This window comes from Lissotriton vulgaris, chromosome 5 (genome assembly GCF_964263255.1).
Source record: "Lissotriton vulgaris chromosome 5, aLisVul1.2, whole genome shotgun sequence".
NCBI lineage: Eukaryota > Metazoa > Chordata > Amphibia > Caudata > Salamandridae > Lissotriton > Lissotriton vulgaris.
Window position 1 is genome coordinate 1,878,412,368 of NC_141693.1, and position 27,288 is coordinate 1,878,439,655.

Genomic DNA, 27,288 nt, shown 5'->3' on the forward strand with positions numbered 1-27,288 from the left:
CAGCCAACAACATTTTAAATGCTGGTATGTTCAGCTAATGCTTACAATGTAGAAAGTGGAACTACTACTTCCAGAATGCTATGTGATCTTATCTAACAAGCCCCACGCTGCGAAAAGTGTCACGCTTCGGTAATTCCCACTTAGCAGCTCTGCATGTCCTAAGGCGTGTTCTCTCTAGATGTAATGATGAATCCACGTGTTGCTCGGCTGCCTTTTGCTGTGGTTACAGTGTTTGCAGTGTTGAATACGGTATGCATGCTAGTGTTTATCTTTTGTTTGCAGCCTCGCTGTGATTGGCTGAATGGTGGAGACTCCTCCCATACCGGAAGTGCATTCCTGGCATGCTCTGTGAGCGCGCTTTTTGCACGCAGACGCTGGGTCCTCACTCTCTTGCCTCGCGCATCCTTTCCTGTGCTCCAGGCAGGTCCCCTGCAGAGTGAGTATGCGACCCCCAGGATACCACGGGAGCGGGTAGGACAGGGGCGGTGTGCAGTATGAGCAAAATGGGAGGGGTGGGAGCAGGACAGTCCCACTAGACTATTTAATTATTCGTTTTCGTATAGCGCGAACTTTAGCCGGTGTCAGAAGAGTACAGAAAGTTACAAGGCAGATGCATAGATGGAAAATTGCTCTCGGGTGATTAGGAGGCTTCAGGCCCCTACCCTTTCCGTTTGTACAACAGATCGCAACCGCCCCCTTAAAACCTGATTAAACGCCGGCCCTGCAGGCAGCTACCAGCATCAACCCCCTCACCTCTTTCTTCCTCCCTCCCTCCCTCTTCCTTCCCTTCTTCCCTCCCTCCCTCCCTCCCTTCTTCCCTCCTTCCCTCCCTCCAGCAGCATCATCCCTCTCTCCAGGCCCGCGGTCCCTGTAGGCAGTAGTGTTTAGTCCTCCCATCTGCATCACTACAGTAGTCACAAGAGGCCAGGTAGGTCAGTGTCATGAAGCCTTTGACCCAGTGTAGTATGTGGAGTGTTTCTATAAACTTTGCTCACAAGCAACAAGAAAATAAAACGTGATAAACTGTTCTGACTATACATTTTCCACAACAACCTTTACAATAGTTAAGGTGTTCAGCCAGGCAGTCTCTGGACTTGGGGTGTAGTTCATGAAACGGCGGGTGCAGTCTGCCGTGCAGCAGGACTGGCTTTAACACTGGTGGCGCCCTGTGCGACAATGTCTGTTGCCCCTTCCCCACAATGACCACCTCTGCCACGTATTCCCTCACTAGCCCTTCAACAGTGCCCCTCAAGTCTCCATAACAACTGTCTCTAAGATTTATTTAGTTTTATAGCACCACTCAGACCCGTGTAAGGTGTCAGAGCACTTTATATCACACACACATTGCACAGAGACAATCGTATGTGTGTAAATCAGTGTATAGTAAATGTTACATCCGACAGGACTACAAGGTGTAGTGTAGGAGTGACGTGTCATCAATATTGGTAGACAATATAGTTTGAGTCCTTATTCTGGAAAAGCACAAATTCAGATTTTAAAAAAATGAAACATCATTGTAAGGGGTTCTCCTTAATAATATGAATTGTTTTGTACCCAAATGAACCCTTTTCGCAAGATTAGGATAATGAGACAGGGCAAAAAAACATATAGCTCTAACATATATCTTGCAGTTTGCATGCAGCTCTTTGATGTCAGTTAATAGCTCAATGTTCTGTATTAGGATTTTGACTTATAAAAGATAATTTACCAAAGAAGTTCCCTTTAGAAGCCGTAACCCACTGACCTGTTTACATTATATGCACTTTGCTATCTGCATAGTACACGTTCTTAGCAGCAGGCATTTTAACCCTTTGCATTACCTTAGGATGAGCAAAACTTTCCACTAGGCAAACCTCCGGGATGATTAATCTCCAGAGTTATCTTGACATTTTAATTGATGCCTGAAAATTGCTGAAGGCCATGAACTTGGCAGCAGATGCTTCAATGATGATATGCTTGCACCAATCGCACTGCCCTAGAAGTGCAGCAGTCTATCAGAATTTCACTGTAACTTGTAAACTGCAGGTTACACAAGGGCAGTGGTCAAAGTGGGGGACAAAAAGTAGGGGAACTGTGGGCGGAGAATCAGAGCCAGAATAACCAGTGAATTTGATGAGTTGGCGGAGTCAGAAGTTTGACCAGAATGCGCAAAAAATCACAATTGTTAGTATTTGCTTGTCATTTCACTAACCAGTTACAGCTTAATGTTATTTAATTCAACCAATTGATACACATGATTAAGGTTTAATATGGTTTATTGACGTTAAAATACATTCACAAAGTGGGATATATTTTCAAACACAGAATGTCCCAAATATGCTTTAAAGTGTAAGCACAAGCCATTTGTCTCCAAGCCATAGAGTTTCTGTCATAAACTCTTCTCCCTTTTTCCACAAGAGCAGTTCAAACATGTATGGCAAAATATCCTGGTTTCCAAATGCTTTCTATATAATTATGGCTCTGCCATATTTTCCACATAATACATCTGCATAATCTGAAAATTTTAACTAATAAATTGTAGCTCAAACTGATCCAAATTGACTAAAAATGTGCTTTGTGTTGCTGCAAAGTGGACAGTCCTTTGCAAAGTTTGACTGATCACCTTTCTCGCTGCTGCATTTGTATGTTACACTGGCACTAACAAGGCAGAATCTTTGCAGAGACTGTTAGCATTTGAAAAAAATGGCAAAATAATAAAATATACTACATTTTGCTGAAGTCTTTTTTTTTTTTTTTCTTTTTTTTTTTGCTGCGTAATTTAGTCAACACTGCGGCATAACGATGTCCTCGTTTGCCCCAAAACAGGCAGCACATATTAAAGTGAAGTTTGCGAACTTAGTTTGGTGTGTGTGCAAAACCTGCATTGCCGATCCCTGGTGAGTTGCAGCTACTACTGCTAAATCGAGGCCAATGGAGGTATCAATGGGTGACGCGGACTGGCCTCAAGTGCAGGGCAGGCTTTAGCGTTGGTGGCACCGTGTACAACAGTGTTTCTGGGTTTCTCCAATGACCATCTCCGCCACCGATTCCCTAACTATCTCCATTTAACTGTGCCCCTCACGTCTCCATAGCCACACTCTCTCTCAGATGCATTTAATTTGATTTACAGCACCACTCATGCCAGTGTAAGGTGTCAGAGCACTTTAAATTACACAGAAACAATCGTACGTATGTAAATCACTATATGAAATATTAAATAAGACAATGGACATCAAGGTGTAGGAATCGCATGACAACCACACTAGTAGGCAATATGGTTTAATAGTTATTTGGTCTGGAGAAACACAAACTCAGAATTGAAAACATAATACCATGGTTGGGGGTTCTCTTTAATAACCAGCATTGACTTCTATCCAAATTAAAAAAAAATTGCAACATCAGGATAATTAAACACTGGGTGGGGTGGAACATAACGCTCTAATTTATACCTTGCAATTTGCATGCAGCTCTTAGATGACAGTTAATTGCTCACTGTTCTGTGTTAGAAATTTAACTTATAAACTGCAAGTAACAAAAAGCTCTATCTGACAAAAGCAGTAACCCACTGATCTATTTACATGATGTGCATTTTGTGATCTGCATGGTGCATGTTCTTTGCTGCAGGCACATTAAGCCTCTTCACTAACTTTCCATGAGTCAAAACTTCCACTAGACAAAACTCTGATCTCTCTCTAGACAGAACATTAATCACCGGAGTTATCATGACATTTTTATTGTTGCTTAATATTGCTGCAGGCCAGGAAGCAGGCAGTAAGTGCTTTTTAAAACCATAATATACTTGCAAACACCACGCCCCCACTCAAAGTAAGCGCCTGGTGCGGTCGTACTGGTCGCAACGCCCTAGAGCGAGCTCATCTCAAGTGTCCTGAGACCTCAGTGACAGTCACTGTGGCTCTAGGGTGTGCTAGTTCATATGCCTTTCCGCAAGACTGGAGGTAAACTTCACTATGGATTGTGGCAGACAGGCTTAACCTTCAAAGCCTATCTGCCACAATCCATACTGAAGGTTAAACCACACTTGCCACCTCTAGGGTCTATCTGCTGGTGCTGGCACTAGGGCTTCAAAGGTCTTGCAGAGCCTTCTAAGGTCTAGCATGGGAATGTGCTCCCTCAGGTTATTGGTCTGAGGGGACTAGTCATTAACGCCGAACCTGGTTTCCCAGTTCAAAATTTGGCAGCTTTGACCATAGTGTCACATCTCTCCCCCACTGAACACCATACTGCCTTCAACTACAACCCAATTGTGTCTGCTATAAACACCTGGATGCGTCTCAATTCAAATTATGTTACAGACAGGAGCGATATGCTGCCTAAAATTCTTTTTACAACATCCTGGAAAAAGCAAACTCTTAGAGAATGCAAGATTAAGTAAAGCATGTGAAATGTAAGCTGGAACAATATGATTACCTTGGAATGGAATGGAATGGAATGAGGATTTGTAAAACTCGTTGGCTACCCAGGGGCGTCCCCGCGCTGTAAAGAGCTTGAGCTGAGCTGGAGAGGCTGGAATAGGTGGGGCTGAGTGACGTTTTAAACCAGAGTTTTGCTGAATAGCCAGGTTTTAAGAATCTTACGGAAAGTGAGAAGGTTGGGTTCAGATCTGATATGGAGGGGGAGGGAGTTCCAGATCCTGGCTAGGTTGTAGGAGAGCGAGCGGCCTCCGCATCTAGCCTTCCTGATGCGTGGTACTGAGGCGAGGTGGGAGGTCGCAAATCTGAGGGAACGGGTGGGCTGGTAGGCTTTCACAAGGGGGGAATTGATGGAGGGACCTGTTCCCCAGTAAGAGCAGTGTGCGATGCACATGCTCTTAAATTCAATTCTGGATCTCACCGGGAGCCAGTGAAGATCTTTCAGTCTGGCTTTTACTGAGGTTCGGCGGGGAATATCCAGGAGAATTCTTGCCGCACAGTTTTGAATGACCTGGAGTTTGTTGAGTGTGGATTGAGGTGCCCCAAGTTATAAAGGCATTTCCACAGTCGAGGCGGGAGAGGATCCGTAATACTTTTACACTCCCTATTCAGAAATCAGTAAGTGCTTTTGCCCAAAAACTTAAGGGCATGACTACAGGGCCCGGAAGGGACCCATTTCAATGTCCATTGCTTATATCCTTACACTGTGTAAGCAGTATGATTTAAAAAGACCACATCCTTGAACACAGAGCCGCAGTACACATTTTGTTTCCCAATCCACCCATCATTCAGGCAATTGGGTACCCCCAGGATTGGTGCACTTTTCCACCTGGAGAAATTAATGCTGTTCAAAGAAGGACAAGAAAACAAAAGAAGCGCTTCACTGGCAAACTGTGTAAACTGAGATTAATGTGTTTGGGTATGAATAAATCAATCTGGCCACTTTGCGACCACTCTGTCTTGCCTTGTTTAGTTATTTATTTTTCATATTTTGAACCTTTTATTCTAGAGGCTGCACTTTGGAATAGAAAAATGTCAGGAAAAGTCGACATTTCCAGCAAAAGTTTTTCTTTTTTGGATCCATTTCACAAGGGAACTAATAAACTGGAAGGAGGAAAGAGAGGGTGAGAACTGTTTCTTGAAGTCATGATTTTGAGTAAGTGAGGACGAGCTAGACAGAAAGAAAGGGAATAAGAGAATAAAAGAGAGTTGGGCAGCTGCCAGCGGCATTGCAGAAGTTGACACAGTTGTTGTCTTCTCTGGGCAAGAAGGAAAAAGCAGACTCCTTTTCCTTCTCTGTACACCCGTCTGTCCCCAAACTGTCACAAATGTTGAGCCTTTTCAGTAGGCCGTGGCTATTTCTGGCGTCCTGGGACACATGTTTAAAATAAAAAAGTAGGGGTACGGAATCTATTGAATTAAAGAAGTAGGGGCATGCCGTGCCCTGCCGATCCCGCCACTACGACCACTGCACAAAGATCCCTCCAGCGAAAGCTCTAAGCCCCGTAGCTCCCTTTTAGTTTCTTGCATATGAATCAGTGACCTGCAGGTTTCACTTGGTGCTCTGCATGAAGCACACTGGACCTCTGAGCTACCCATGTTGCTAATCTGTGGCCAGTAAATTACATAGGGGCCTCTGCAGCAAGTGCATTAACCAAACAATCGATCGTGTACTAAACCTTGAATCCTGAGACTTGCAGAATAAACACAACTTTGCAGGAGGTGCACTAACACACCAGTAGGCAAGGCTAAGCTCACTGACCAGCATGAAGTGGGAATGCCTCACCATATGTGAGGTATACACTGCCACCTCCTACACAACAACACAGACTCCTGCCTAGGGATTTGGAGACCTACCATGTGACCTGTCCTTTGTCACTAACTCATGGCCTCGCTGCAAGTCCCATGGATCTAGGTTCTGGCTGGTTGTTAAATAGATGCACCAGGGATAGGATCGACCTTGATCAGGTGCCTGCCAAAGGTTTGAGGCTAGGCTATTACACAGTCTCTGAGCGTAGCATCCTTTCGTTCATCCCTGTGAGTGACCCACCCATGCAGGTTCTATACCTGCAACACCTCGGTCGTTCCCTGCGAGCCCTTTCTTTGGGTTCTGCTGCAGCCCGAAGTATTTAGCACTGGTGTCCATGGGCCACAATACTGGTGCTCTCACCATCGGCCACAATACTGGTGCTCTCCAACTGGAGAATCAGACTACTCCTTTTGTGTACTTGACTCTTTCGAGGTAGTGTGTATTGTGGACTGTGTTATCATATGGGGCTGTGTTCTGGCAGCTTTATCTTTCTTTGGATGTCCTATTGAATGTGTGGGCTTTCTTTCATAAATGAGGGAAGGGGCATCCTGGCCCTTACCTGACTGCCTGTCCCTCTGCCAGGTGACTCTTTGGTACCACCTGTCTTTCGTCCTCCAAACAGCGGCTTCTTGGCCCTTTTAGGCCTGCAACGTTTTCTGCTCTCCCTCGCTGTCTAAATTCTGTGTCTCTTTTGTCTTAGGTTTCCTTTCTGTGCTGCTTTTTTCCCTCATACCTCTTCTTTTTGCCCCTCTGTCTCTTCTTTTTGCCCCACGTTCTGCTGCATCTACCTCTTACTGTGCCCATTTTCTTGTTTTTATTTCTCTTTTTGTTGTCATCTCCACTGCTTACCCCTATCAACTATCGTCCCTTTCCACCTTTGCCTTGCTCCTCGTGAACCCTAGCCCTGCCGTACCATGCCCAGTGCTAGGACCCCTTGTTAGCTAACCAACCACCGCAGACTGAGACTCCATTCACCCGTCCCCGCACTGCGCCAAAGCCTTCCCTACATGGACAGAAGTGGCATTCTCCTACCCCACCTGCTACTTCTCCTGCCCCACTTCCACCCCCACCTCAACAAACTGCTCACCCAATCACTCCAAGCCCTGCACCACCTCACACAACACACACCTCACCCTCACTGGCCTACACCTAAACACCTGCTATATCTCCAAACACACCATAGTGGTTCTGGAATTCCTGCACAACCTCACCATGCTTCGGACATAGCGGTGACCATCCCCCCAGACGAAAGATGACAAGACAGATCCAAGAAATCTTGAGGAGGTATTATCATCTACAAAGAGGAACTCAGCTGTTCCACCACCTCAACTCATACAGCGACCAACTAGAACTCATGGCGTTCAAAATCAGCACCTTGAACATCACAACTGTAGGAGAATCGCTAATGTACTGCCAACCCTCCCACCACCACCACCACAGACTCAGATCCAATTTCTGCTCCACTTTCGCTGAGCTCTTCACCTCGCTGGCCCTCTCATCCAACGCCTTCATTATGATTGACGACCTCCACTTCACATAAAGGACCAGTCTGACCCCCACCCACCCCTCTCATGTAAGACCTCCCTATCTTTGGACTTACCCATCTAGTAAATAACCCCACCCAGTTGGCCGGACGCCTCCATTACCCCTTCCTTGTCAATTTTCCTAATATCTCAGTTGACAAGCACATGCCGCTTACGCGGATGGTCCTCTACATTATTCGCTTCTGCCTGCACCTACCCAACCAATCTATATACCCCTACACCCAGACCGCCCAACACAAATACAACGAAAAATGCCTGAATAAATGAATAAATAAATCCGGTACCAACCCCTTAAGGGTCTAAAGGCACTGGGGCCGTCAGGGAGATTAAGCGAGCTATTGCCTAGAGTCCCATGATGCTGAGCTGGCCCTGGGGATCAAAGTGTGAGCCCGATCTCCGGAGTCAGCCACCCTGGCCGCTTCGCCACACCTCTCCCTTATTTGGGGAGGGGGGGGGGGCATCTGGATCTCAGAACTCCAGCCCCCTTGCCCCTCCACCCACCAACAAAACCTAGCATGATCAATCATGTGCTTAAACACGTAGATCACTTCCTTTGTGGTGTCCTGTCTCCACTCAAAACCACTGCCTCACCTCAGCCAAGCTGCGAGCAAGCTGGTTCACCAAGGACATCCGGCTCACGAAGCGTCAGTACAAGCAGCCCACCAACCGGACATTTCCATCCTCAGTCTTTCACTCCAACAACAAAAATTCCAAGGAAACCAAGGACAGTCAACACAGTGGAAACTACCAACACCATGCAGGACCTCCATCTGATCTATTTCCACCATCTATATTTCTCGATCTGCTCAGCCCTTACACCCATTCTCAACTCTTCAATCTCCACTGCTACCTTTCCAGACTTCTGGAAACATGCCACCATTATACCACGCTGTAAGAAACTGTGAATCCCCTTACCGTAGCTACTCACTGGCCCATCGCCTTCTTCCCAGACATGGCCAAAATTGTGGAGAAACAAATGAATGCCTGGCAAACTAACTACCTCCCTGTAAACTGTCTCCTGGCCCCCACCCATTTGGATTTAGACCCAACAACAGCATAGTAAGAAACCTCATTCCTGCAATCGGTTAAATCCACCTCATCATGGACAAAAGGAGCACAGCAACACTCATCCTTCTATACCTCTTGGCAGCATTCAACACCATCTCATACACCACCCTCATCCAACGCCTCCACGAGGCCTGATTTTGAGGCCCAGCACAACAATGGATCGGCTCCTTCCTCTCAGGACATATCCAAAAGTGTAGCTTCTCGTCTGATGATTCCAACCTGATCTCCTCCCTGAGCCCCACACTTTTTACCATCTACATGCTCCCCCCTCCCCTCCCCCCATACCAGCATCATCAAGCAAGCAAGGAAATACTACACACAAAATTCGCCATGACGGTGCAGCCACTCTCAACCAGTCAAAAGTCAAAGTAAATTTATTGTTTAGATAATTAAAACCTTAACAATACTTCATAGTAAAAAAACAAATAAGACGATCAATAAAATCTGCCAATTTTTAAGACATAGCATGAATTTGTTACGAATGAAACGCCATTGATTTAGTCTATTTTCATAGATGGAATCCCAACCATTTCAGCCGTTTATGGTTCTGTATGCCGACCTATAAATATTTGAGGCACTCGCATACCTTATGGGGAAACATGATTACCACCTTCTAGCTAGATATTTTTGTGTGAAATTTTCAGTGTCTGTTTAAAGGAGTTAAGAAATGTAATCCATTTACAATTGAATTGAGGATCCGACAGGTCTAGCTCTTTAATTGTTGCAGCTCTACAGGTCATGGTTCCTCTAGCATTTAGAGCTTTTCTAAGTAAAGTGACTTGTGCATTGTGAAATTTGGGGCATGTACAAATTATATGGATAAAATAGTCTTTGTTGCTACCGCAAAGTTGGCATGATATAGGCCCTTTGTGCACCCAGGTTGGCTGGTCCGCAATCGACGGTAGTTTCCCAAATCGTATAGCCATCAACTTTCTCTTTAAATAGAATGAGAGTGTAATGCTCAAGTAAGGTGCCGGTGCAAGAGTCTTGTAAGTATTAATCACCATCCAGGCATGCAACCTTGAGCTGAAGATGTTTTATCAAGTAGCAATGAGTGGAATTTTGTTGTTGTACCAGGCATTGTCTACTCCCTTGTTTTCAATATCATCTCCTAAGCAGAAGAGACTCTGCTCATGCTCTTTGTCAGAAGACACCTACACAACCAAGCCCATTTTATCAGGCGCATGTCCTCTGTAGCAGACTGGATGAAAAGGAACTGCCTCAAGCTCAACAGCGAGAAAACTGAGGTAGTCCTCTTTGGCAAAGACAGTTTTCCCTGGTCCCCGGGTTGGTTGCCCGCTAAGCTACGTCTGTCTCCACAACAACATAACACAGCTAGGAATCTCAACATCGTGACTAACTGAAGTATCTCCATGGCGATACAAGTCAACTTACTTCCACACTCTCAGACTTCTGAGAAAAAATGTCAAATGCCTCCCTATGGACATCCGCAGTACCATCATGCAAGCCCTCATGACCAGCAGGTTCGACTATGGGAACGCCTTCTACATTGACATCAATACCCAAAATGCAAGGCCCTAAGACGGGACCAACGGCTCGGACGTGACATACTACATTTCAACTTTGAGCACCACACTACAAACTGTGCCACTACTGCGATGTGCCTCTCCCACTGCTCTGTCTAGGGGAGACAGGAGCGCACCGCACCATTGTTGTCTGCCCTGGCAGAAGAGCATTGGCAGCTGGCTATTCAAGTTGTGTTGTTCCGGTGGGCAGCCGGTCCAACCGCACGCGCCTGTGGCTCCCCTACAGCACCTACCCAAAAGACAGTAGGTGGCTCACTATAAGAAAAAAAGTAAGAGCGCTCTGCTGGGTGCTATACTAAAGGACAATACTTCAAAGAAAAGACCAACAGTCGTGGCTGCAAGGAAGCACCACGCCTGGCTCAACTGAGAAGGATCACCCCTTAAGCCGTATATTCAACCACATAAATTGGCTTTCTTGATTGGTGGTGCCCTAAGGAAGCAAGAGCTCTAATTGAAAAATGGCGGTTGTTGTCCCTGTTGGATTGCCAGGAGTGTGGGGGCCCGAAGGAAGTCCTGAGATATTAGAAATGCTAATGTTAATGTTATGGGTGTCTTATATAGCGCTCGGCCACTCCAAGGAGTGTCCCGGCGCTTTCTAACCCACAGCACACTACAGAGGGGAGGCAGAGAAAAAGAAGAAACAAGCAGATCACTGTCCATAGAGCCACGAAGACCCTTTCTGAAGGCAAGCAAGTTCGAAGTACAGCGGACCGACAGAGGGAGGGTATTCCATAGCTGGGGAGCCAAGCGTTTGAAAGAGCGTCCCCCTACCCTTGCTTTCCTAACAGCAGGGACAATGGCAAGACCAAGAGATTCCGATCTAAGGGATCTAGTTGGTTTGTAGAAAGCAAGACGTTTCTGAATATATTCAGCTCCCACAGCATGGAGTGCGTTATGCGTCCGCGTAAGTGTTTTAAAAACAATCCGCTTCCGAATCGGGAGCCAGTGTAGGGAATGTAGGAGATCCGAGGCTCTCGCTCGGCGAGGTAGGCCAAAAATCGCCCGTGCCGCCGAGTTTTGGACCACCTGAAGTTTTTGTAGTAAATAGTCAGGACGACCCAAATATAGAACATTGGAGTAGTCCAACCTAGAACAGATGAGAGCCTGGACCGTGGTCTTCCTATGCGCCAACGGGAGCAGGGGAAGGAACATGCGTAACATTTTAAGGAGACCATAGCAAGTGCCAGTCAGACCGAGGATCTGGGATTTGAGCGATAGGCTGTTGTCAATTTTGACCCCCAAATTCTTAGCAACCAGAGAGGAGGATGCGGGAGGGGACATATTCACAGGCCACCAATCCTGCCAGCTCGGGTCAGCCTGACAGCCGAAGAAAAGCACCTCAGATTTATCTGAGTTGCACTTAAGGCTATTTCTCTGAAACCATTCGAAAACAGCCCCAAGACACCCACGGATGCTCTCTCACATCTCAAACTCAGCCCACTTACCACAAGTGAAAAGGAGCTGGGTGTCATCAGCGTATGACACGATCTGAGCCCCAAAAGACTCAGCCAGTACCGCCAAAGGGGTCCTAAAGATATTAAAGAGAGTCGGGCTCAACACCGAACCCTGAGGGACTCCGACCTCCAAAGGTGGCACTTCAGCTGAGTATGGGGGGGGGGGCCCAGACCGTCTGTCGGGGGCGACCAGCTAAATAAGATGTAAACCAACTCAACACCGTCCCTCTCAGACCGATCTCATGGAGTCTACCGAGGAGACCCTCATGAGGGACGGTGTCAAAGCCCGCCGACAGGTCTAACATTACAAACATGGCCCTTCCTCCTGCGTCCAGCACTTCCTTAATGGCCTCATTGACCTCCAAAAGTGCTGTCTTGGTGCTTAGGTTGGATCGAAAGCCCGACTGGGTGGGGTGCAGCAAGCTGTGGGTTTCAATGAAAGTGGAGAGCACAGTATGGACATGCTTTTCCACTATCTTTGCAAGAGCAGGCAGGAGGGAGATCGGCCTATAATTGGCATGTATCTCAGGGTCAAGGCCAGATTTTTTAAGAAGTGGAACAACCATCGCCTGTTTCCAAGCCATAGGGACCACACCGCTAGTCAATGACGAATTCAAGATAGGATTTATTAGTGGGTTCAGAACCTCCGCTGCCCTAGCCAGAAATCTAGCAGGGCAGGGGTCAGAAGGTGAGCCTGACTTGAGTTTAGCCAGGAGATCCTGAGAAATAGTCAGAGAGAAAAGGAAACTCAGAAAGAAAGGGTCCAGGTCCAGCTATCGAATTTGGCTGGTCCCTCGGGATGGTAACAGCCATAGGGCTCAAAAGGGAGAAAGAATCTTGAATCCGCTTAATTACCACTCTTTTAGTATCCCAGGTGTACTGAACAGTGAGTGACCTGGACACAGTACCTTCCTCGAACTGGTGTTATAGTCTGAAGGCTTGGGGCGGAGGGACCTTGTATCCTGTGGCTGTTTTGCAGCTTGACATGGACTTGCACAGGGCACTGTACTGAACTTCGAAATCTTCGTTGACCACGATAGTGCTAGCAGCCAATCATTGGATGTTATTTAGCGGTGGTGCCATCTTAAAATGCTTTATTGTGCTGGGTTTTCACCTTTCGAAGCTGCCCTTAGCTATGGTGGTGGCACAGACACTTATTGACTGCGCTCGCTGTGTTATGGTAGGCACCTGCTGATTAGGGGACGGGGGGTGTTCAGATTCTGGGTGCGCTGATGCACAGACCATTGGAGGTGCTTCTATGGCAGGGGATCCAGGGTACATTTAGGGGGTTTCCTTATCTATGAGATCTGTCATTTGAGTCCTCCCTATTGGTTGTGAGGCCCTTTAGAGGGTGTCATCAGAGGCTTTTCAGCTGCCAATTCTGCATCGATTTGTAAATTTGTGCCTAGTATATCGTAGTGTGTGTATTAAAGTACTTTTTTGCAAGTAAAAACACTGACTAGGCAGTGATATACAAAACCTTTTGTTGTTTTGCTGAATCTCCAGCCTAAAACACCTTTCCTTAGCCAGCCATGGACTGCTCTGCCTCACTACCCTCCATGCCAAGTGCAAAGGAGGGCTAGGCTCCCAGTTAAGAGCCTTGCTCTTAACTGTGGGGGGTATGTGCCTTTCCTCATCACAAGACCCCATATGGCTCATATACTTTACAACCTGCTAGTATGTAACTTCTGCTTCTGTGCAGGCTGGTCTAAGATGCACTGCAGCCAGGTGGAGACTGCTCCTGCCTCCCCTATAGCTATGGATTTGATGCTGCTCAATCAATCAATCAATCAATGACACTTATAGAGCGCGCTACATACCCGTAGGGTCTCAAGGCGCTGGGGGGGGGGGGTGGGGGGGGGGGGGTGCCGCTACTGCTCGAACAGCCAGGTCTTCAGCTTCTTCCTGAAGGAGAGGTGGTCTTGGGTCAGGCGCAGGTCGGTCGGGAGGGAGTTCCAGGTCTTGGCGGCCAGGTAGGAGAAGGACCTTCCTCCTGTGGTCGCTCTTCGGATGCGGGGGACGGCGGCAAGGGCGTGGTTGGCTGATCGGAGGTGGCGTTTGGGAGCGTAGAAGTTGATCCGGCTGTTGAGGTAGCTCGGGCCTTGGTCGTGTAGGGCTTTGTGTGCGTGGGTGAGGAGGCGGAAGGTGATTCTTTTGTTGACGGGGAGCCAGTGAAGGTCTCTCAGATGTCCGGAGATGTGGCTGGTTCGTGGGATGTCGAGGATGAGTCTGGCTGGATCCGCTGGAGTCTCTTCTGGAGCTTGGCGGTGGTACCGGCGTAGAGGGCGTTGCCGTAGTCCAGTCGGCTGGTGACGAGGGCTTGGGTGACGGTCTTCCTGGTCTCGGTGGGGATCCACCAGAAGATCTTCCGTAGCATGCGTAGGATGTTGAAGCACGCCGAGGAGACGTTGTTGACTTGCCTGGTCATGGAGAGGGAGGAGTCCAGGATGAAGCCCAGGTTGCGTGCATGGTCTGTCGGTTTGGGTGCGGTGCCCAGGGCGGGAGGCCACCAGGAGTCGTCCCAGGCGGAGGGTGAAGAGCCGAGGATGAGGACCTCCGTCTTGTCAGAGTTCAGTTTCAGGCGGCTGGTCGTCATCCACTCGGCTACCTCTTTCATCCCTTCGTGCAGGTTGGCTCTGGCGGAGGCGGGGTCGTTGGTCAGGGAGAGGATCAGCTGGGTGTCGTCGGCGTAGGAGATTATGCTGAGGTTGTGTTTGCGTGCGATGGCCGCGAGGGAGCTCATGTAGACGTTGAAGAGGGTGGGGCTCAGAGATGACCTGTATCTTGAATTTGATGCATGCAGCTTCCGATGTCTTGTTTTCTGTGCCACCCTCTGCTATTTGTTTGGTGTTTTCTGTACTCTGTTGTAGATGTCTAATGCATGCTGCTGCCGTGTCCCATGTATTTAATGTCCACTGCGCTGCTTACGAGGTGTTTGCATGCTGCGGCCGTGCCCCATATGTTTTATACCTGCTGCCCTCCTTACCAGGTGTTTGCATGCTGCTGCCGTGTCATATGTGTTTTATTCCTGCTGCCCTCCGTACCAGGTGTGTTTGCATGCTGCTGCTGTGTCCCATGTGTTTTATGCCTGCTGCCCTCCTTACCAGGTGTGTTTGCATGCTACCGCCTTGCCCCATGTATTTTATGCCTGCTGCCCTTCTTACCAGGTGTGTTTGCATGCTGGCACCTTGCCATATGTGTTTTATGCCTTCCGCCCTCCTTACCAGGTGTGTTTACATTCAGCTGCCGTGCCTCATGTGTTTTATGCCTGCTGCCCTCCTTACCAGGTGTTTGCATGCTGCTGCCATGCCCCATGTGTTGTATGCCTGCTGCCCTTCTTACCAGGTGTGTTTGCATGCTGCTGCCGTGCCCCATGTGTTTTTTGCCTGCTGCCCTCCTTACAAGGTGTGTTTGCATGCTGCTGCCGTGCCCCATGTGTTTTATGCCTGCTGCCCTCCTTACCAGGTTTTTGCATGCTGCTGCCGTGCCCCATATGTTTTATACCTGCTGCCCTCCTTACCAGGTGTTTGCATGCTGCTGCCGTGTCATATGTGTTTTATGCCTGCTGCCCTCCTTACCAGGTGTTTGCATGTTGCTGCTGTGCCCCATGTGTTTTATACCTGCTGCCCTCCTTACGAGGTGTTTGCATGCTTCTGCCGTGTCCCATGTGTTTTATGCCTGCTGCCCTCCTCACCAGGTGTTTGCATGCTGCTGCCGTGCCCCATGTGTTTTATACTTGCTGACCTCTTTACAAGGTGTGTACATGCTGCTGCAGTGTCCCATGTGTTTTATACCTGCTGCCCTCCTTGTAAGGTGTGTACATGCTGCTGCTGTGTCCCATGTGTTTTATACCTGCTGCCCTCCTTACCAGGTGTGTACATGCTGCTGTTGTGCCCCATGTTTTTTATGCCTGCCGCCCTCCTTGCCAGGTGTGTTTGCATGCTGCTGCCGTGCCCTATGTGTTTTATGCATTCTGCTCTCCTTATAAGGTGTCTAAATGCTACCCTCTGTCATGTTTTCAGGTCTCGCTAGCGAACGCAGAGCATGCGCTGCTTCGCTTGGGAGACTCTATTGTTGTGGCTTTGGTGAGCGAAGTGAGACAAACCATGTGCTCGCAGGGACAGGCGATGTACACGCGCATGGTGTCTCCTCTCCACTCCCACACGCCCCCACCGCGCGCTTGTTCTGCCAAACTACATCTGCAGTTCACCTCCATTTTACCGAGTGCAGCCCCATTCAGCTACAGCTAGACCCTCTGATGAAAAGGCTTTCTTGTTAGCGCATAGTTGGAGTTGAGGCTTTGAAATGCACCATGCCTTTTATCGGCTGTTTTCTGTATTCAAGAGCACAGTATTTGAGCGCAGTGTTTGCAGGCGCTCAACACTGGCTCCAGGTCATGTATGTAAGGGCAGAGTTTATCCATAACGTAGCTGGTGTTTTGCGGCTCGGGGAAATGAATGCTATCTTGTCTATTTCATATTTTTCTAGACAGACCTTTGATAAACTACTGATATTGTGGTGCTGCTGGATTGAATGAAAAGGTGCGATCCGACCCCGAAACATGTTCTGTGCAAAGATTAAGGCGATGGGAACCGTGAGGTGTGAACGCCTTTCCTTAATGTTGTTTGCTTACGTCCAATGGACTGCTTGAAGGTTTAAAACTCTGAGATTGGTTATGTGCAATTTTCACTCAGTTATTCAGTCTTGGCTACAGAGACGACATGTTCCAGGCACCCTGTATCAAAACTGCATGGAAGCACATAGCCCATCACTTCCTTGACGCTACAAACATATGTTCACACTGGGTGATTTAGAAAGGCCACTCACAGCTTCATTCAAAGGTTAGTGGCCCCAAAATATTGAGAAAAAAAATAAACCATTTTTTAGAACTGTCATAATACGGCCTCATTACAAGCGTGGAGGTATAACGGGACACAAAAATGTCCTGGGTCAATACCACTAAACCTCCATCCTGCTTTAACTAAAAAAAAAAAGCAGACTCCTTCGGTCCCGTGTGATGTCTTCGGGCGGAGCTGGCTTTGAAGTTGTTGTGGTCGTGGAGCTATTGTGCTCTTCTGCAGTCTCAGCACTGGCGCATCTCCGGGACGAGTGATTATGACCGGTTCTTCACAAGTGATGTGATTTAATAGGCGAGTTATTACTACGGGTTCCGAAACTGAAGCTCTTATCGGCTACAGACAAGTACATTGTTATCAAAAGCCCTGCAAGAAGCGGGCTGCGGTTTTACATATGCACGTTATTATTATACACCCTTACTCTGCACAGATTACACTACTGTGCCTTTGCAACTACAGACAACGCTTGGATTGATGGAATTTAATCAGAAGGACTAATCGTCTTAACAGAGAAGGGCGAGCTGGTGGAACCATGGAAGGGGAGGAGGCTGCCTCCGACATTAGATTATTGCTTATCGAACTAGCGGACCCGAGTTCAAGAGCTTTAAAAAGGACAGGCGAGCTGGAAGGCGCTGAATGTATAACTTGATTGGTAAAGCGAAATATACTTTATTACAAACCGTCAACCCTAACTTAAAATACGGACCAATCATGGAAAATTCCATAATTTAATGTACATGCTGAATTCAGACTTATTCTACGGAACCAGCATTCCGTACACATTGTACACAGTGTACTGTACATATTCCCGAGTATGTGATGGTGAGTTTACATTAAAGTGTCCATCCAGTGACATTGAAAACAAGTTGTCTGCTTACCCAAACTTACACTGCCAACGACCACTAACTTTGGAGGTCTGCATGCAATTACACCCCTGAGTGCCTTTGCTTCTTTCCTGGTCGCTTTCCAGAAGAACTGTAGCAAAGTTTTAAAAAACAGAACACTTGGAGTGTATTTCTTAACAGCATGACTTTAAAAAAAGTTATTTCATGAAAAGAGCGTGATTCTTGTCACAAGGCTCGCAGACTGTTTCCAATAATACACTGCACAGCGTGTCAGTCCGGGAAGAGCCAGATAGCCAGACACGGGCTGGATTCACATGGATGCGAGTTTTCACACTGCGTGAGGATATGACGCTGAAATATTAGTGTGAATGGAATCTCCTCGTTTTAGTAGCTCACTCACTTTAACCTGCATGAGGCAATGCTTCTAATGCTGCTGTGGTGAAGTAAAGCCCCCTCCTCACATTTGAACCCTCAGCATGTCATAGAAATGACACTGTTACCGGAGCCTGCCTGTCGCAGTCAGAGAGCTCATCGACTGCCTGTCCATCGAGCAGGCCCGGTGTCTAGTAGTAACACACAGAGAGCAGACACCAGCCGGGACTGTGACCAATGAGGTAAACGGTGGGCGATGGCGATGTGGAGTTATGTTACATTATTTAATTATACTCCCATTCCTAAACTACCTTTCTAGCTAGATAATTCGGTTTTGATCCAAAACATGTCCCAACTTTCATACGCATGCTTTTATTTTTGCATTGTTGTGTTGATTTTTTTTGTGTGTGTTATCATGTAAATTAGACCGAATGCATTCAGACGAGTAGGTGGTTAGACAGGGAATAGAGTTGGAACGAATAAGAACAAGCATTTGCAATTCCATACGTCTCGCATTTACGCTGGATTAAGCTATTGGTATTGTAAATGACAATGCCTTTTATTTATGTTTTGAAAACCAAAACATAAGTAAAGGGCATTGTCATTTACAATGCCAATAGCTCAAACTGCATAAATGCGAGACCTATTGCATTGCAAATGCTTGTTTGTCTGCTTACCTATGTGTCATTTATGTTGAATATATGCTGTTGCCTATGCTTTTGACATATGCTGCTTGCATGTCCCATGACTGTAGAATGAGCCATGTTTTTGAAAGCCTGAGATGTAAAACCGAAACTCGCAAGGGTGTTCAGGGTGCCCCTTCCTGCCCACCCCTGGCAAGGTTGCATGCAGTGCAGCACTCGTTGAGTTGAACCTTGGCTTATGCTGTGTATCATTTGACTGGGACCGAACATAATTATTGCCTTTCCTTTCTATACATCCCAGCCTGGCCGGGCTGTTCATAAATCACACTGTGGCAACAACCAATGTGCGTGAAGCGTGACAGCCTTCAGTGACCGCCACTGTCTGATGCAAAACCAGCCACAAGGTAAAAAGAGAACGAACTCAGGGGTACCTAGGCAGACAGATGGCACAGCAGGGTGTGTTAGTGGGACCCTCTGACACCCCTCTCCTCCCAGTGTCCGATTGTGTTTCTATCTAGAGATAGGGTAAAGCTGCACCATACCTCATTGCTGAAGGTAGCCTGTGTCTTTATGAATATGAACACAACAGGGGAGATGAGGGTCCTAGGTAATGTTTAACGACCAAACATTGCTATCGCCCCTAACATAAGTTACACCAACGAAAAGTAGTAGTGGGTCAATAAAAAGAAAAAAACAAACTAAGTATCAGCATAGGAGACAACGGAGTAATCTCAACTAATCAAATGAACCAGTGAAATCACGCCTAGGGTATTCTTTCTTTGTGAAAAAATTCCCATCAGTCATCGACCGAGACCGCCCTTCATTATCTGGGATCCTTCACACCGTGAAGGTAAAATTGTATACCCACAGCAGATTGGCAGATGTATAAGCCTAATCTACCCTGTGAGTCCCAGTGAACTATATGGTATATGAGGGTGCCGGGTGACAACTGAATAGCAGTGCAAAGAACGTGGAGAAATCAATAAGTGAGAAAGTATGTTTCAGCAGATAAAATTGGATAGTGAAGGGGTAGGGAGCTTTAATGTGCACCACTTCACTCCCAAATCATTAAAAGAGTGTGAAAATAGTAGTATAAACAAATGACTACTAGTGAGTGTGTTAGGTCAACATGTTTCTGCAGACTAAACGAAGCCAAGAGGTATCCTGCTGCTTCATCAGGACCATTAGCGCTACTGCTATATAATAAGTGTAAAAAGGTTTTTTATCACCTGAATGTGATTTTGTTCATTTTTCTCCTGACTGCTGCAGGAGAGAACAGCTCCACCTCACCTGGCCACAGCGCAGGAAATGGGAGCACCGCTCTTCCCATCGGTACTCCAGACGTCCTTCTGGGCTGTCTTGGGGAGGCCTGTGTCTTTAGCCTGGGGGGGGGGAGAGGATGGGGAGGAGCAGGCCCGAATCTAGCGGGTGGGCCAGGCCCACCCAAACAGGGCTTGAAGGCAGGCGCGCAACGGCATTGGACTCAAAGGGCTATCTGTGTGTGTGTGCGCCCGGGCTGAGACAGCTTTCCGTGCGCGCACAGACACACAAACACACAGTTTTTGAGATGATTGAAGCCGCACCTGAGTACTTCACAGGTCTTTAAAAGACCATTGATATGTTAACAGGGCTTTGATTATTTTTTCACCCCTTCCTCTCCACATGGCAAAAGGCGACAAATCCTTTCTTTGACAAGTCACCTTTACCTACTGTTCTGCTGTGTGGATATTTCTTTTTGGATGTGGTGCAGGAGAAAAGAAGTTTGTTTATTCCTATTCACCTTTCCTGACCCCTGCAGCTGCTTATCAGATCAGGCTGTGACACAAAGGGGCATATTAGCAAGAAATAGCGATATTTATCGCTAAATGCGCTTAGCGCATTTTTTTTATCACTGGATATGGTAGCGGAGAAAACCTGCTATTAGCAATGTTTTTCTCCATTGTGCTAAAATATCCAGCGATAGTGGTGAAATGTGTGAATATCGCAGGAAATCCAGCGATATTCACGCATTAACCCCTTGTGTGCTCGTGACGGAACCGTTCCGTCACGAGCCTCGTGGGCTTTGCTGGTGACGGAACGGTTCCGTCACGGCCCGCTCGCCGTGCCTGCGCTGAGCGTTCTATTAGGTGGGCGGGCCGTGATGGAACCGTTCCGTCACAAGCACAGCCCACCCGAGGCTCGTGACTGAGCGGTTCCGTCACGAGCACGGGAGCGCCACGCGGCTCCCCCTTAGCACTGCGGCAGAATAGCCGCCGCAGCTAAGGGGTTAACGCCAATGGGGACTTAACCTAAAAATCCACCTCCCATTGGATAAACAGGTAAGTCATGTTTTTAGCAGGCGTTGGGTTATAGTGATAATCGCGCTTAGCGCGATTTTTTTAATCGCTATGTCTGCCTTGCTAATAGGCGATAGCTGTGTTAGCGACTGCTTTCAGTCACTAACAGTTTGGGTACGCCCACTTTGCATGCCATTAGCGATAAATATGTCTGACATGCAAAGCGGGCCCCAAACAGGTCGCTATCACCTAAAAGCTGTCGCTAACTGCTGTTAGCGACAGCTTACGAATAGGGCAATAAAAATATCGCCCCTTTAGCGGCTAAAAGTGCAGCTAAAGCGGCGATATGGCCCTTGCTAATATGCCCCATACTTCATGGCACAGTAACTAAACTTTATTAGATGCCTTCATATTTTTTACAGTGGTTATTTTTTTAGCTATTTGCTTTTATGTTTTTTACTGTAATGATTTTAATTAATTGTACAGTTAATAAATAAAGTCAACGTGTGTGCTTCATTTGAACAGTTGTAATCATTATCATGGCTGATGCAGAACAACAATAAGACAATACAAAATGCCCGGATATCCCTGGTGATTAATGATCCTGCTGGAGAGCAATCATTTGTCTGTTAGTAGTTTTTAAATGCAGATGAACTGTATTTTATGTGGAAGCTCAGTGGGTTACTGCCTTTTTCACAGAGATCCTTGTGTTACTTGAAGTTCAAAAGTTAAAATCCTAACATAGGACAGTGACCAATGAACCGTCATCAAAGAGGTGCATACAAACATGAATGGTAGAGTTAGAACTTTGCTCTTTTTGTTTTGTCAAATAGTTAGAAGTTCCTCAGTCTTTCATTATTCTAATGTTGCTAAAATTAGTATTTTTGGGCAGATATACATTTTTATCGATAAAGCTGACCCCCATGGAATACTCTTTAAATCCTACGGTTGTGTTCCCCCAGAACAAACCCTCTTAAAATATACTGCCCACCCACATGTGATTCCTACGCCTTGTAATCCTCATGGGCTTATGTGACATTCCCTGCAGACTGATTTACATACCTGCATGATTGATTGTCTCTGTATAATTTGTGCGTAATGTAAAGTACTGTGACACCCTACACTGATATGAGTAGCGCTATACAACAAATGAAATGCATTTGAGTGAAGGGCTACGGAGAGATGAGCGGCGCTGGAAGAGTGTGGTACTGAAGGAGTCTGAGGAGGAGGTCATGAGGGGGAGGGGCTACAAAGAGATGAGGGGCACTGGAGGAGGGTGGTAGTGAAGGAGTCTGGGGAGGAGGTCATAAGGGGGAGGGGCTACTGAGAGATGAGGGGCACTGTTGGAGAGTGGCAGTAAGGGTGTTTGAGAAGGAGGTCAATGGGGGGGGGGCTACAGAGAGATGAGGGGCGCTGGTGGAGGGTGGCAGTGAGGGAATCCAAGGAGGAGGTCATGAGAGGGAAGGGCTATGGGGAGATGAGGGGCACTTGTGGCGTGTGGCAGTGAGGGAATCGGAGGAGGAGGTCAATTAGGGGGGTGCATGGAGGAATGTGGGGCACTGTTGGAAGGTGGTAGTAAAGGTATTTACGGAGAAAGAGGCAATTGGTGTGGCGCTAAAAAAGACTTTCGCGTTAGCGCTAAAGCCGGCCCTGTCATGGCCTTTCTGTATTTGTTTATTTAATTAGCAGTCAGGTCATAAAGGCTACTGTGGAACATACTTTTTATATTTAAATTATATTTACTGCTATATTCAATGTTTTAAGTTTGAAGGTGATTTTACTAGTGTTTTATCAGGAAAAATGAAAGTGGAGCCCGATGGTGCCGGATATGGGGCTGGGGTACAAGGTTAGCTGTGAGATACGGTGCACTGGAGAGGAGAAGTGGATGATCAAGCCTGTAAGGTAGTACGTTGCAGAGTCCGGGGTCAGGTGGAGGTAGTAAGGAAGAGGGATTCTCCCTGAAGGCTTGCACAGAGGGAGCCCGAGAAGTGTCACTTGCCTGATACTCCCACCTCAGAAACCTCCTCTTCCAATCAAAGGAACATTACATGGAAAAAACCACTTTTTTAGCGTATAATATTTAGAAAGAGATTTGGAAAAGAGTGCGTTTTACTGGGCCTTGTAATGTAAGTGATAAAGGAGGGCCAGAAGCAGGCCTGTCCATACATATACGCGACTAATCGGGCTCGCAGTGGCCCACCCAAATGCACCCTTGGCCCACCCAAATAAAAATTCCTGGAGCCGGGCCTGGGAAGGAGGGCAGGGAGTGCCTGTTAATGCTTATTTCAGGGCCAACAATGTAATGCTCTTAGTTTAAAGAAGTCAGCTCAGCAATCCTCTATTACTCATGCAGTTTACATAATTGTCTTACATCTCACTGAAAGAAAGTAATTTGGGAGTGTGTGTGTGGTAGTCGGTGTGCAAAGGTTCAGGCAGTTTGTGGACATTAAACTGTCAATGCTTGGCGTGTGTACGGGCACATTACTGGCAACACTAAGCCTGGGGATTAAATTGACATGTGTGAGGCCGGACAGGGGGAGCCTCGTATTTGAGGTCAGCTGCTTTATAACTGCTGCTTTCCGTCCCTCATATAATTGAGGTATGCTGTGTGAGGGTGTTTGTGTACTTGTGTCCTCCCACACCTCTCCCCTGTGACATATTGTGTGTGGGGCGGGGCTATGCTTCTTATAACTCAATTCTTGGTTCTTGCATGTCTGATAACTGAGGCAGCAGAAAAGTGGCGATTCTTCTGGATAACAATACATTTTTCTTGGCTCATCTGTACCATTCAAAGAGATTTCAGGCAACCGCTTGCAATTCAGCACAGACCCCGTCCCCCAAAATATGGAGTACGGCCTTAACGACAAACATGAGCCCTTTGAATAGAACAGTATCTTGAGGCGTTCAGAAATGTAAGGGAACTGGGAGATAGGAAGACCAAGGGATTCCATAAGATTTAGCAGTTTTGAGGAAATGATGAAAATAGAATTATGAATGATGGGAAGGGGTGCACAGTGACGTGGAAGGCGGGAAACCTCCCCAAACCTTGAGATTTAGCTGCAGCCATTTTGGAGCATTTTGTTTTGCTGCTGCATTTTCTGCATCACGTGATAGTGAGGATGAGAGAAAAAAATAACGCTGCACCAGTTGTCTGCCCACAGCAGCCAGGCCCCCAGATGCACCACCACAACCAGGGCAAGGGAAGGCGGTGTACTGTCTGTAGATAAGAACGTGGCCTTGCATTTATGAAGCATTCAAGGTAGACCTAGTAAGTCCAAGTAGACCCATAAGTCTCTTTTCACAAAGGAGTAGTTCCTGCAACAAGTGCGCAGAGGGAGACCGGTGGTACCCATGGAGAGCCCGCACTCTTACCCTAGGTTCCTTTGCGCGTGAAAGTGTGATGTATTTCTTGATCAAAAGGGAGCTTTCAAAGTACAACTTACTTTCGGATAGGGTTTCGCCTGGCAATGGCGCTAATTCATTTAGTGCAGGTCCCGTCCTCAGAACTGGGCCGCCAATCTCCTGGCCACAAAGTGGAAATATTTACCACCAGGTAAGATCTCATCCCACTAAGACTGTTTCATTGTGCACTTATACAGTGGTTTGTTCCTAAACCTATCACTAAAAAATAAGGGCTTAATACTGAAATAATGGCAAGAGAGAACTCTTTATATCCAATCTGACATTGATAAAAATTATTGTCTTGTAGGATGCTGTCGGGGAAACAGAAGAGAACTGTCATGGGCCTACCCGTGGGAGCCACAGAGGACGTTTCTAAAGCCCAAACCGGAAATGAAGATTTGAGTGTTTCTGAAAAGAAAATTAAAGTGGAGTTTGATGAGCACGAGATCCTAGTGTTGCCCGACGCCTACAGTAGCCCAGACCCACTCTCTGAAAATGAGACTTGCAGTGATGGGGTTGGCGGCTCCGACCACCCACCGTGCTGGTCCTTGGAGCAGTACCTTAACAAGTGCAAGGAATATACCTGGCTCACGGCTTCAAATGGAAAGCTAGGGTGCAAAGTGTGTCGCGATGTTAAAAATATCGAGGAAGAAAGCGAAGGCATGCATGTGTCTGTGGAATGGGCAGACTGCTTGATCGGTGGATTTGGAGCTACAAGAGGAAAGCAGCAAGTTGCCCTGCGGAAAAAAATATTTCAACACAAGAACAGCAATTGCCACCAAAAGGCCGGGGCTATTATTCAGTCAAGGAATGATGAAAGCGTTGCACAGTTCAGTGTTAAGATGCAAGTGAGTGGCGTGTTCCGAACAGTCTACAACATTGCCAAGCAAGGGCGTCCTTTCACCGACCTCCCACTCGACATCGATCTCCAGACCTTGAATGGTGCCGATTTGGGACGTTTACTCCATTCTGACCATAGCTGTGCAGACATTATCGACCATATTGCTGCACAGATGAGGTTGCGGTTGGTTCAGCAGATCCTCCTGAATGAATCCAAGATATGTGTGCTCCTGGATGAGTGCCGCACCTACAGCAACATGACCATACTGATCGTCTCTATACGCGCCTCCTTCGGAGATCATGAAGATCCTTTGACAATTTTCCTGGATCTTGTTGAGCTTCCGGAGAAGACGGCAGAAGTCATCTTGGACAAGTTGTTCTCATGTTTGGAGAAGTACGGCTTTACCAATAAGTACATGAGGACACATTTGATTCAGCTAGTTGTTGACGGTGCTTCCCCTCTTGTCGGGACAACATCTGGTGTTGGGGCACTCATGAAGGAGCGGTTTCCACAATTGGTGGTGTGGAGATGTGCGAGCCACAGGCTGGAGCTTCTAGCCGGAGAAGTTTCGAAAGAGGTGACTGGCATGAACCAACTCACTGTCTTTTTTGACAAGCTCTTTGTGACTTATCATGCCTCACCCAGAAACCGCCGCGAACTTGGGGATTGTGCGCCAGAGCTTGAAGGGAGGCTACTCAAGGTAGGGAAAATCCTAGAAGTTGATTGGGTAGCCTCCAGTGTAAAGTCGGTGCATGCTCTGTGGAATAGTTACGCAGTGCTGAGTAATCATTTCTATGATTCTTCTATGGATAGCAGAAGAAGCGACACCGAAAGAAAGAAATATGCCAGCTTACACCGGATGCTCACTTCAGCAGCATTTGTTGATAACCTGGGCGTGCTTTATGATGCAGTCACTGAACTGGAGGACCTCTCCCAACAGCTGCAGCGCACAGACATGACCATCTACGAAGCTGATCGTCTACTTCACAGGCAGAGCTGTGTCTTTGCTTCCATGACCACTTCACCAGGACTCTTCTCTAGAGCAGCAGCAACTGCCATGGATGACCTGGAATTTCAGGGTGTTAAGTTAGATCAAGTTAGCACTAAAGGATGCATTAGCATAGACCGGGTGCAGTTCTTCACTGAGTTGGCCAACAAAGTTCAGCAAAGAATGACTACCGCCTCGCACGATCCCCACAACACGACCCCCAGCCCTGCTGAAATGGAGTATAATGTGCTGGTGCAGACCATGAAGCTGATGGACCCAGATACCTGGCCAGAGCCGGTGGACATATTGTATGGTGACGTAGAGTTGCAGATGTTTTGTAGCACGTTCCACATCGATGACGCACGAGAATATATCAATGCTTTTAGGGACTACAAGCAGCACAAAGACTGTGAGTTTCCAGAAAAGCTCCAACCGCTGAAGTGCGTTGTAAAAACCTTCACCACGTCCATGTCTGAATGTGAGTGTGTTGTCAGCACGATGAACGATGTCCTCACCTACCTTCGCAGCAGGATGGCCGTCCACCGGCTGTCCTCTGTGCTCTTCATCAAAATCGTAGGCCCGCCTCTGACCGAGTTCAGGCCGGCCCATTATGTCCAGAAATGGTTTGAAAAGGGACGAAGAAGTGCGGACGCCACAAAGGCCATGGGCCGCAGGCCGGCCCCCGCACACACCTCTGCCTTCCAAGCTATCTGGGACGTTCTGTGAGGGGTTCACAGCTCGGTGGATCCCCAGCATGCCTATATCTGACTGTAAACCATCGTTTCCTCCTCAGAGGTCTATTCTAAATAACTTCATTTCATTCTTAACCCATGACTGTGACCAGCAAGGATTACTCTTTTCTGTTGTTTCCTTATTTTTATTTTATTTTGAATAGCTAATTAATTTAGCTGACTTTAAGTGAAATGAGACTGACTGTAATGTTTTGTCTCTGCCTTGTCCCTAACCTAACAATACCCTTGAAATTGTACATTATGATTGCACAAGGTTCCTCTCATCTGTTTGACCAACAGTGGCCAACAAAAGTAAAAACCTTAGTACCGGGTCTGGATTTGCTTCTTTTTCCTCCTCTCCTGAATCTTTTCTCCCTGCGTCCCATCTCCTGGCAACTCTAAGCTTCCTTCCCTGTAGCCTGCCTTCATCCCCAGTCCCTGATTCAAACAAGCCAACCATTTGGAAGAGGAAAGTGGGAGATAAAAAATACACATAATCGG

General features: G+C 47.2%; 1 protein-coding gene across 1 annotated transcript; it reads left to right on the top strand.

Annotated features, from left to right (window-relative positions):
• The first annotated feature begins 358 nt into the window (after positions 1–358).
• On the top strand, positions 359–27,116 carry LOC147717593 (E3 SUMO-protein ligase KIAA1586-like). The gene is made up of 2 exons (XM_086924383.1): positions 359–436; positions 24,535–27,116. Exon 2 carries the CDS (start codon positions 24,536–24,538, stop codon positions 26,780–26,782), a length of 2,247 nt encoding a protein of 748 aa, XP_086780509.1. The 5' UTR covers positions 359–436; position 24,535; the 3' UTR covers positions 26,783–27,116.
• Positions 27,117–27,288: the final 172 nt, after the last annotated feature.